We start from the raw sequence: 12,868 nt of genomic DNA, 5'->3' as shown, positions 1-12,868 counted from the left end.
GTAGGTAAGTTTTGTTTGCAAGGCAACTGGAAAATTTTTTCTTTAAATAGATGTTATACTCATTCATATTTAAATTTTTTTTTACATAAATGCAGTAGAATTGCCTTTTTTGGTACACAGTTTTTTTTGAGGAAGAGCAGCCCTGAGCTAACATCTGCTGTCAATCCTCCTCTTTTTGCTGAGGAAGACCAGCCTTGAGCTAACATCTGTGCTCATCTTCCTCAACTTTATACGTGGGACGCCTACCACAGTGTGGCTTGCCAAGCGGTGCCGTGTCTGCACCCGGGATCCAAACTGGTGAACCCCGGGCCACCAAAGCAGAACATGCGAACTTAACCGCTGTGCCGCTGGGCCAGCCCCTTTTGGTATACAGTTTTAACATAAGTATAGATGCATGTTACCATCACCATAACCAAAATATAGAACAGTTCCTTCACACTCCCTCCATGGAGTTAATTCCTCCCTCCCGTCTAACTCCTGGTAAATACTGATCTGTTCTGTCGCTATAGTTTTACCTTTTATGAAACGTCATATAAATGGAATCATACAGTATGTAACCTTTTGAGATTGTCTTCCTTCACTCAATATAATGCCTTTGAGACCCATCTGTTTTGTTGCATGTATTATTAATTTTTCCTTTTTGTTACTGATAATTATTTCATCATTTGGATGTCATACAGTTGTCCTACAGTTTGTACATTCATCTGTTGGAAGAAAAAGGGTTGTTTACAGTTTTTGGAGATTGTGAATAGAGTTGATATGCACAGTTCTGTACAGGTTTTTGTGTGAACATACATTTTCATCTCTCTATGATAAATACCTATGAGTGGGATTGTGGGGTCATATGGTATGTGCATGTTTAACTTTATGAGAAACTGCCAAATTGTATTATAGAGTGACTGCACCACTAGCAAAGATTAAAGTTTTAGTTGCTTTGCTTCCTTGTCAGCACTTAGTATTGTCAAGATTTTTGTTTGTTTATTTCCTTATCTTCAGTGGTATTTCATCATGATTTCAATTTGCCTTTTCCTATGGCTAATGATATTAAGCATCCTTCATGTGCTTATTTCTCATCTGTATATCTTCTATGATGAAGTGTATGTTCAAGTCTTTTTTTTTTTTTTTGAGGAAGATTAGCCCTGAGCTAACATCTGCCGCTAATCCTCCTCTTTTTGCTGAGGAAGACTGGCCCTGAGCTAACATCCATGCCCATCTTCCTCTACTTTATATGTGGGATGCCTGCCACAGCATGGCTTGACAAGCACTGCATAGATCCGTACCCAGGATCTGAGCTGGAGAACCCTAGGCTGCTGAAGTGGAATGTGTGAACTTATCTGCTGTGCCACTGGGCTTGCCCCGGTGTTCAAGTCTTTTGCTGTTTCTTTTTTCCTTGGGTTGTTCATTTCCTTGCTGTGTAAACTTGAGAGTTCTTTAAATATTCTGCATATGTCTTTTGTTGGATATGAAATTTGCGAATATTTCTCCTGGTCTGAACCTTATCTTTTCTTTCTCATAAGTGTCTTTCACAGAGCAAAATTTTAAATTTTGATGACGTCAAATTTGTCTCTATTTTTCCTTTGTGGGTTGTGCATTTAATCTCATATTTAAGAACTCTGTGACTAACTGCAAGTTACAAAGATCTTCCCCTGTGTTTTCTTCAAAAACCTTTGTAGTTTTATGTTTTACATCTAGATCTATGATTGACTTTGAATTAATTTTGTTTGAAATTTGAGGGGTTTTGCATATAAATATCCAATTGTCCTAACAACATTCATTAAAAATACAATATTTTCTCCACATAATTGCCTTTCCACCTTTCTCAAAATTAATTGGACATATTTACATAGGTCTGTTTCTGGCCTCTCTATCTTGTCCCATTGATCTACATCTCTCTTTTCACCAACACAGCACTGTGTCGGTTATGATAGCTTTATAATAAGTGTTAAAATAAGATAGTGTGGATTCTTCAACTTTATTCTTTTTTTCAAACTTGTTTTAACTATTTTAATTTTTTTGTCTTTCCATATAAATTTTAGAATCAGTTCACTACATTTACAAAAATTCTTGGCAGGGGCCGGCCCCGTGCCTGAGTGGTTGGGTTTGTGTGCTCTGCTTTGGCGGCCCAGGGTTTACAGGTTCTCAGATCCTGGGCATGGACCCAGCACCGCTCATCAAGCCGTGCTGAGGCAGGGTACCACATAGCAGAACTAGAAGCACCTACAGCTAGAATATACAACCATGTACTAGGCGGCTTTGGGGAGAAGAAGAAAAAAACAAAATTGATTGGCAACAGATATTAGCTCAGGGACAATCTTTAAAAAAAAAAATTCGCAGTGGAATTTTTATTGGAATTGCATTAGATGTATAGATCCCATTCATAATAAAATATGTACAACATATATATATATTTTAAAGATTTTATTTTTTTCCTTTTTCTCCCCAAAGCCCCCTGGTACGGAGTCGTATTATATTCTTCGTTGTGGGTCCTTCTAGTTGTGGCATGTGGGACGCTGCCTCAGCATGGTTTGATGAGCAGTGCTATGTCTGCACCCAGGATTTGAACCAATGAAACACTGGGCCTCCTGCAGCGGAGCGCGCGAACTTAACCACTCAGCCACAGGGCCAGCCCCTGTACAACACATTTTCAAATTGTACAACACAATGATGTAATGAGCACACATGAACCAACTAATTAATCAAAGAAGTGGAACACTAAAATTTGCCTCTACATCTATGCTTCTCCTCTGTCTTATATCCTTAACTACTTTTTTCTTTGATGCAGCCAGTTACTCAAGGGCAGACATTGCAATTTGTTGAATTCCTAGGTCTTTTGCATCACTTTAACTTCCACTTGTGATTTGACTATCAAAATTTTAATTCTTATGTGGCCTTTTCTAAAAAATATCAGAAGAGTAGAAGAGGAGGTAAACTTCATACTACTTAAAAAAACTATATTTTGTGGCAACTCATATATTGAACTAATTTTTCAAGTTAAAGATTAAATTTTAACCTTAAATGAAGTATTGGAGTTGATTAATTAATACATCTATTTAATCATTTATTACTTCTGAAGTCCCATAGAAATGCTCAAGTACCTTTTTTGTAAGTACCTATAATTCTCTACATTGCATTACGTTTATTTATGCACATAAGGCCATTTCACTTATCAGATTTATTTTTCCCCAATTGTATTGAAATATAATTGTTATATAACATTGTGTTAGTTTAAGGTGTACAACATAATGATTTGATTATGTATATATTGCAAAATGATCACCACAATAAATCTAGTTAATATCCGTGACCATACATAGTTACAAATTTTTTCTTGTGATTAAAACTTTTAAGATACACTTTCTTAGCAAATATAGTAATACAGTATTGTTAACTGGAGTCACCATATTGCATATTACATCACCAGAATTTACCTTATAAGTGGAAATTTATATCTTTTGGTAACCTTCACCCATTTCCTCCACCCCCCTCTTCCACCTCTGGTGACCACCAATCCGTTCTCCACTTATCAGATTTAGAGTGAGATCTGTCACTGTGCTCTCATAGTAGTTGACACCATGTCTGCCACTCAATTAACTTTGAACAAATGAGTGAAATGTATTTTTACCTCTATCAACCTCATTTCAAATTTCAGATGAATTGTTTTACCATTTCTTTGAGATTGTATTGTGTTGCTTTTTAATGAGGACTAGGGACAGAAGTAAAGCTCAGAAAATTAGTTTGTAGAAATGGAACCACAGATATTTCTAGACCCAACTGATTGTGTTAATGACTGCCTACGTCTCTCAGTAGTCAATCTGAGTTTTTCCTTTCACTTCCAGTGTAGATACGTTTGAATGCTTCCTAATAACCTTGAACAGAGAGGTAAAGAATGAACGGAAAAGTCTCACGATTAGGTTGTGAAAACATTGCCTGACCTAACCTGGGCACTCAATAAGTTGTTAATCACCGGAGACCTATATCACAGAATATATTTTCATTTTTAAGGACTTTTATTTGGTGAGAGGCCTGTTTGTGGGTTGATGTGGGATGGAGCAAAACCTGTATTAGATTGATGAAAAGTCAAAGAGTGGAATATATCCTTAGAATTAGTTCTTCTCATTCAAGTATTCACCAACATAAAATTCTAATGTGTCCAGTGTTAGTGTCATTGATTATTATGGAGTTTGAAGGGCTTAGATGTGTTTGTACGTAGTATTTACTTTTAGAATGCTAAAATTTAGTATTTATAATGCTACACTTAATTCATCCATTCAAAAATACTTATCGAGTACCTAGGCCATGTTCTGGGCTCTGGCAATTTAGCAATGAAGCAAACATACACGTCAGATTCTAAATTTCATAACCAAATGACGTGTGTAATAAATTTTCTTTGAAAATTATCTAAAACAAATTATTTGTGTTATGGAAAATCCTCCGTATACTATCGTATGATAAATGTATTTGCATCTCTATTTTGATATTAAATCAGCAATATATAAGATTGTTAAAAAATCTAAGTTAACAAAGTAAATCGATATCTAACTGTTTTTAGCAATAGTAAAAATTCATATTATAAATATATTGGAAATCTATTTAGCCTTTGGTTTCATGACAAGATAATATTTCATCCACCTAATATAACTCCCAATGTTTTAACATAGTCTTGCTCAAGATTCATGAGTCTTAGGACATGGGATATTGTGATATGGTCTAAGAACGTCTTAACACTGTTCTGAATCTATATGCGTATTGAACATTGTCAGTAGGCTTAATTAGCACGCACTCTACTTTTCAATGTAATTCTGTACTGCAAGATCATAAAATTGTGATACAAATTTTACTTGTTTTAGTCACTCATTTTCTCAGTCAACAGATATTTCAAGTTTAATAGTTAACAGAGATAGTCTAAAACACTTTGATGCGAAAATGGTTCTTCTACTTGAAGAAAATTAGATCATAACGCCACTAGGGGGCTCACGCACCATGTGTGTAACTCATGTGGCAGCCCACAGTCCACATACACTTCTGGATACTTAAAAAGGACTTAATAGCTGGGACAATAGTACCATATTCAGTAGTTTCATGTGGTGGTTTAAGAAATAATATTCTTATCACTAGAGGAAAAGGCACAGCAACAGAAGATTCTAGAAAATACATTAAACAGGTGTAACTTACCAGGGAAGTTGGCAATGAGGGGTCAAATATTGAAACTGGAGAAGTGTTAGAGTCTGGTATTAGTTCCTGTGAACACCTCTTCCGTCAGAACTTGCCTATCACTATAGGAAAATTAGCTCTAGCCGTTAAGTCTTGGAGTCTTAGGGTTGGACAGAATTACTTTTGCACCAGTGACATTGTGTGATATTAATTCAGTTGTCTCTTGTAATTGAGAAGACTTACTTGTATTCAATTTTAAAAATCTTTAGCTGGTTCATTTTCTTTAGAATAAGGTTGTATCAATATTTTTTCATTTTTATAAAGAAAGACCCTTGAAAAGAAATTTGAGTCCTTTCTTATATAATTTACATTCAGATGTTTCCAGCCAAGAGTATTCTTAAATGTTTTATGAATTCCATTTATATTTATTTTGTTTTGCTTGCAATCCAGGGACAGTTCAGCATTAACTTGGCAGGAACTGGGATGAAGATAGCCAGCACGGCGAAGTGGCTTGCGCAGGGGACTTATGCCTCTGTCATCATCCACAGATCACAAGTAAGTTCTGCTGGACAAAAAGGCTCTTTGAAATACTTCTGCGCTGTGAACTAGCATTAAAAGTCCTCTACTTTAAATTGAGAGTTATTTGAAGTTAATGACTAACGAGTTATAGCTTTTGTACGCATACAAATTCATGTCCAGGCTACAGGTATCTGAACATGAAATATCAAATGCCAGGGCATATAGATTTTTATCTAGCTCAAATTTGGGGCTAATGACTTGAAATGCAAGGACTTCAAAAAGAGGTAGTGTTTTTAGCTATACTTTAATCATTAAAGATTTGTAGGTTTTAATCTTTTGTGGTGAGGGATAAATGTTTGGTTTATTTACCTCCCTGCTTTGATTTAGTGATGGGGGTGATGTTAGAGCCATTTACCATTTAACAATTATCCTTCATAGTTTCTTCAAGAATTAGGGCTATCTTTTACGTTGGTACCAATATTTTCCTCTATTTTTATCTAGATAACATTGGTATTTGGTTTTTCTCTATAGTATGTGCACAATCTAAAGTAGAATCCATTTAATTTTGTGGCTGGTATGGTGGACGAGCACATACGCTTCATGTTACGGCTTCTATTACTTACAGTTAGCCTGTTGCAAATGCATGACTCTGTCTGTAGTAAATCAGGATCGGTAAGTGTCCTCGCCTATACTGCCATACCTCAGCACATCCACAGCTCCTGCCCACTCTACTGTTTTATGATTTTTCTTTCTTTTGATAAAAGTGACATCTGTTACACTCTTATTTATAGGAATAGTACTTCTAAATGAAATTCAATTTTCTGACATTTATAGCCTTTAAAACATTCTATTTCTGAAGACTATGAAATTGTGCTTTAATTAATAATTAAAGAATTTTAATTTTTATTATTCCTGTCATATGGATAAGCAGTAGGCTTTCAAAACAAAAGGCTATTTATTTTGAACGATTTATTTGGCATAGTTAGGTCTAATCCCCTTTGGCAGAAGAATGGGAATTAATTACTTAAATTATATTCTGCAGAGGTATAAATGTAGAGAGCTCAATGAAATGTTCTAGATGTCTTTTGGTTAAATGTAAAGACTGAACTCTGGCTGAGGTCACCGGTAGATAGGAAATTTAGTACGATCAGTCTTTTTGCTACTATTTAAGTTCTATTCTAAAGACTAATTAACTAATTGAGAATTTCGACATCAATCAAAAATGTTGCACTTGAAAGTATTTCCTGAAATCTGATGTCTAGTGTGAAACTGAGACTTGTGAAACCCAAATATACTTATGGAAATGCAAACATATTTCATTTGCCAGCACATTTAATCAAGATTAAGTTTTTACTCAAGCAATCTCTTTGGAAGTAGGAATGTATATAAACTGGAATTTTTAACTGCCATTCCCTTTTCTATTTACTCTGATTCTCTAGAGATAAAAGAGCTTCTGAAGGAAGGAGGAACTTCAAAAGCCCCTAATCTCAAAAGATTGTTTATCCCCAAATGTTCCAGGAACCTAGTTTCCTTCTCTACCCTTCCTCCTTTGATTAAAAAAACAGGAAAATAAACTTACCTTCCCCAGAAACTACAGGAGTTCCGCCTATTTTGTCTCATTCTAGCAAAATTTCTTCACAGTCTTTTGACTTTTGGACCTAAAGATGGGAGGCAGTAGAGAGAGAAAAATCTATCACATTCTGACCACTCTTTCACCCAACTCTGCCCGTCCATCCCTCAATGAGCAGCTCTCCTTTCTAAAAAAATCTCCCTTCATAATTCCTTTTCTAATTATACTTATAATTATGTTATAATTTCAGCCTGGCTTTTTTGTCCCCCCATTTTACCACCTTTTATATTTTCTTAGGCTGTGTTTCTAATGCTTCCATGAGATGTTTGAGATTAATGGGGTAGAATATGACTCGTGTACAGTTAAGGTCAAGTTTGTATAAGTATCTTTCTTTTATTTAGTCTATGAGAATCTTGTATGAAGTCATGTAAATATTGGACAGCAAATTGGGAGAGGTTTTAAGAAACTTACCAAAGTAAATAGACAGCTTGATGAAAAATAAGTGGATTGATATGAATTGTGTAAATTATAGTGTGGTTTATAATCATTCAGTAGCTAACATGACTCTCAGATTATCTAATAACTGTGACTACAAATTTGAACTAATCCTGAAATGGCATGACCTTTGATCTCAAACTCAGTTGTTCTAGGAAACCTCAGCTAATGATTTCAGCCATATGATTGAAAGCACTTGCTTTTTCTGCCTTGTATATGCAGATACCAGCTTGGATAAGATTCTCCTGTATTTCTTCCTCTCCTATTTTCAGGATGGAACCAAAGTCTACGGCAGATGTGGAGGGTTCTGTGGAAAGTGTGTTCCTCACATGACTACTGGTCTTCCAATTCAAGTAATATGAAAATGCAGAAGTGGGAAGCATGTCCCAAAGAGGAGCTATTCTCTGGGATCTTCAAATAACCGGTGCTCATTTCTTCAGTCTTCTCTTCCTGAGGTTTCCATGTCCAACACATCGGTGCCTTTTTTTTTCAGGGTGCTCATCAGGGAGTTAAGTCACTGCTTAATTTTCACAAGGCCTTCAGAGTTAAACTTAGATGTATGACTCTAATCAGAATCTTTTTAAAAGGACATAATAATTTATGGTAGGGTATACAGGAATGTTTGAATGAATTATACAAAGATAATGTTGCTGTTCACAGCTCGGACTGGACCACAATTATGTTATACCTATAAACACGCTTGTAAACCTCTACTATATCCTACTGTGCAATGAAATGTTAATTGTACTTCCTGTTAAAATGGAGCAAGTAAAAATTAGGAGAGGAACTCATCCAAAACTACTATAATCTTTATTGAATCTGTCAGGTGAATGGTAACTCAGTAGTCACATCAGAAAAGTACATAGCCATTATACTTTCTACTGATACAGTTTAGATACCTTGTTTTATATTTCTTTTAATTTTTAATTGTGAATTTTGGTGCTTCAAATTAAAAAAAGTCCTAAAAATTTGGTACAAATTTTGTGTTAAAAACATATGCTTGGGTTAAATACTAAATATGAAATTTTGTGGGTATAATACAGAAGAAGACATGATATAGTAGAATTTGATTTAAAATACCTACCTCTAATTTTATTGTACTTATAAGAGCAATACATTGTTTTTATAATGTTTATGTTCTATTATGCCTTTATAACTCTTATATGTATATATCTACTCTTAAAAATGTATTTTCTCAAAGTTATGTACTGTATTTTATTAATCAAATATAGAAAAGAGAATTATTGACATTTTGAAGATCCTATTTTGGTAAACATAAAATTATGTTTGCAAATGAAAAATTTTTATTAGAGATTTTCAAGTTACTTTATACCTGGGGTTTCTTAAAACCAGAATATAAAAGACAGTATAAAAATTAACTATTCATGGACAAATTCTCAGGTATTGAGATTTTTTTTCAGGTGGATAATTTAATTGCATATTATATAATAATGTGAATTTAAAAGAATGATAGAGAAATAATATTTTTCTATAGCAACCTACTCTGTAAACCAAAAAACTGAATCTACTAATAGATTTTTGTCAGTAAATAGTAGTGTACTAGTTTTACCCACAAAGTTTTTTTTTCCCAAACATTTATTAGGGGTATATTGTACCATATAAGGTACTAAAGCAATTTTGTGCCAATGTGGTTAGATAAACATTTGGGGGTCTCTGTATCAGAAAAGAAGTATTTTGCACTATGTGCCTTAAACCAGTTACAAACATTAATACGAAATGTGTAACATTTTCAAGAAATGTTTTCATTCATAATTAAAATCTTATAATTTATAAACATTTAAATAATAAACATATTTGTGTGATACATTAGCACTTTGTTTTCATTTTCCATACGTGGGAAAAAGAATCCTCCCCCCCCCCCCAAATTCTATAACTCTAAAATCACTTCAGAAAATCCAAGAAAGTTTTTATTCAAACTGTTGCAGTTGGGCTGTTGAAATAGCTCCTGTCTGGTGTAGACCCTCCTCATGGCAGAGGAAATGCGGTCAAGAAACTAACAAAAACTTGCAATGCCTTTAAAAGCTTCCGTTCATACAAGGAATACCCATATATTCAACTGGCCAGATAAAATCACATGATCAAATCCTAGTCAGCGGGGCAGGGAAATATACTCCCACTATGGGAGAGGATGGCCAGACACGTGGAGATGGAGGAGGACTTACAATCCTCTCCCAAGGAGGGAGGAGATCCTTGTGAACAATAATATGTTACACTCATCCATCTTCAACTTCCCCAGAAATTGCCAAATTACTCTCCAAGGCAGTTAAATCAACCTAAGTTACCACTAGCAGAATGTAAAACTTTTAGAGTATCCACATCTTCAATGACATGTGAATTATTTTTTCTGATCTGATGGAGTATAGCATGGCGTTTCATTGTTTGAATTTATATTTATCTGATTACCAGATGAGATGGGAATCCTTTCATTTATTGTGTGCCACTAGGTTTCCTAGTATGAGAATTCCTTGTTCATTTTTTGTTCACTTTTGCCTCTCCTCTGCCCCACCTTTCCCACCTCCCTTTTATGTGAAAGTAATTTAAAACATGAGAATCCCTTATCAAAAAACATGCTTTTGTATTGTAACTTACATTAGTTGCAAATATTAATATGCAGTGTACAGTAATTTTCTATATTTGTTGATCATCTAAGATGAAGTGCTCTCTATATCTATTTTACCTATTTTTCTTACTCTTTAATGAGAAAAGATTTCCCTGCTCAGGTCAAAGGCTAATTTCCCAATCTCTGCTCTTGATTTCTTCCCACTCGGAATCCTCCAGGACCTTTTCCCACAAATTTTTGTCTCTCCCTTTCCTTTCTCTCTTCACTGGCTCCTTCTCCTCATCCAAAAACACGTTAAAACTCCCCCTCGCCCCTCATCACTATTCACTCTCTCTTCCTCTCATTGTCAGACTTCCTGAGAGAAACAGCTATCCTCATGGCCCTTCATCTTTACCTTTCATTCAAGCTTTGGTCCATTATAACATGGCTTCCAACCCTCAATATCCCGTCAATACTTCTTTCACTAAAATCACAAATGAACTCCTAACTGCTGAGCATAATTACCTATTTCGAGTTCTTTTCTTTTTGATTTCTGAATAGCATTTGCCAAGGGAGAGGGAGAGTTTCCATGAAATGCTGTGACTCTTTAATGGTCCAGCATATGGTCTGTCTTGGTACACATTCCACGTGTGTTTGGAAATAATGTGTATTCTGCAGCAATTTTGTGTAGTTTTATGTAACTAAAGTATGTCAAGTTAGTTTATTGCACTGTTCAAATCTTTTTATATCCTTATTTATTTTTTCTAATTGCAGGATCAATTATTGTGATATAATTTTTCTAATTGTACTGTCAATTTATTATAGTATTGAGATTTTTTCTAACTGTAGTATAAATTATTTTTCTAATTGTAGTATTGATAATTATTAACTATTGATGAAATTATCCTGTTAATAGAATGCTAATATTCTATTAATTCTGTTAATGTTAAATCCTTCAACTATAACTGTAGATTTGTTTATTTCTCCCTTTAGTTCTGCCAATTCTTTTTGTGAATTTAGCAGCTCTGTTATTAGGTACATACATGTTTATGAGTATGTCTTTTTGACATGTATGATAGTATGACATCTTTTTGATCCTCCTATCCTTATGAAATGTTCCTATATATCTCTAGTAATACTTCTTGCCTTAAAGTTTACATTGATATTAAAATAGCTACATCAGCTTTCTTTTAATTAGTGTTTGGATGATATATCTTTTGCCACCCTTTATTTTTAACCGATATATATTTTTATATTTAAAATGTCTTTTGTAAATAGCATATAATTATTCTGTATTTTTTAGTTTTTAAATCCAATTTGACAATCTCTTTTTTCCTTGAAGAATTTGAGGCCATTTACATTTAATGCAATCATTGATATGGTTGGATTTCAGTCTACCATCTTGTTATTTGTATTCTATTTTTCTCATACGTTCTTTCTTTCATTGTTCTTCCTTTTCTGCCTTCTTTTGAATTAATTGATTAGTTTTTTCAATTTTATATTCTCTTTTTATGTACATTTCTTTATTTTTTTAGTGTCTGTCCTAGGGATTCCAATATATATCCTTAACCTATCACAATCTATCTTGAATGTTATAAACTCCAAATACATTTTTATATAAATTTTTGTTTTAATGAAATGCCTTTCAAAATAAATAAGGGGGCGGCCTGGTGGTATAGTGATTGGGTTCACGTGCTGCACTTTGGCTGCCTGGGGTTCTCGGGTTCGGGTCCCAGGCACAGACCTACACACCACTCATCAAGCCCTGCTGTGGCGCCATCCCACATATAAAATAGAGGAAGATTGGCACAGATGTTAGCTCAGGGACAATTTTCCTCCAGCAAAAAGAGGAAGATCAGTAACAGATGTTAGCTCAGGGCTGATCTTCCTCACCAAAAAAAAATAATTAAATAAGTAAATAAGATAATATAAAATTATCCTTTACATATAGCCACATATTTCTTATTTCCTGCTCTCTTTATTCTTTCCTATAGATCTGAGTTTCTATTATCATTTCTCTTCAGTTTGAAGAATTTTCTCTAGAATTTCTTATAGTGTGAGTCCGCTGGCCCAAATTCAGCTTTCTTTTATCTGAATGTCTTTATTCATCTACATATTTTTAAGCTTTATTTATAAATGTTGATATAATTTAAAACTTAGAAAAAATTTCAAGAATAGTACAAATAGGGACCATATGTCCTTTGGCTGGATTCACTAATTTTTGACATTTTGCTGCATTTGCTTCATCGTTCTCTCTCTCTTTTATATATACATATTGATATATACACAGACATCCATATACCCATGTAATTTATTCTTAATAATTTGAGATTAGGTTGATTATCTCATGACCTCTTACTTTATAATACTTCAGTATGTATTTCTTAAGAAAAAAATTATTCTCTTACACAACCATGACAGTTATAAAATTCAGAAATTCCGCCACTTATTTTCTAAACAGACTTTGAAACATACAATTTATTTTGGATATGCTAGTGGTGGGAATGATAACAGGTTGAGTACCACGCTTAATTTGTTCTTCTCTCATATCCCACTCTTTCTCCACCTTAAAT

General features: G+C 34.1%; 1 protein-coding gene across 2 annotated transcripts in view; it reads left to right on the top strand.

Moving 5' to 3' along the window:
- The window catches only part of ADAMTS20 (ADAM metallopeptidase with thrombospondin type 1 motif 20), a 163,783-nt gene extending 154,225 nt beyond the window's left edge, over nucleotides 1-9,558 (top strand). For both annotated transcript variants that reach the window (XM_008514714.2, XM_008514712.2), the window contains 2 exons: nucleotides 5,602-5,706; nucleotides 8,008-9,558. In XM_008514714.2, the coding sequence (XP_008512936.1) occupies nucleotides 5,602-5,706; nucleotides 8,008-8,097 (195 nt within the window). In that variant the 3' untranslated portion in view covers nucleotides 8,098-9,558. The remainder of the gene's footprint in view (nucleotides 1-5,601; nucleotides 5,707-8,007) is intronic.
- Nucleotides 9,559-12,868: the final 3,310 nt, after the last annotated feature.

Source organism: Equus przewalskii, chromosome 5, assembly GCF_037783145.1.
Source record: "Equus przewalskii isolate Varuska chromosome 5, EquPr2, whole genome shotgun sequence".
Classification (NCBI taxonomy): Eukaryota; Metazoa; Chordata; class Mammalia; order Perissodactyla; family Equidae; genus Equus; species Equus przewalskii.
The sequence above is the reverse complement of the archived record's forward strand: the minus strand, read 5'-3'. Positions and strand labels throughout refer to the sequence as shown.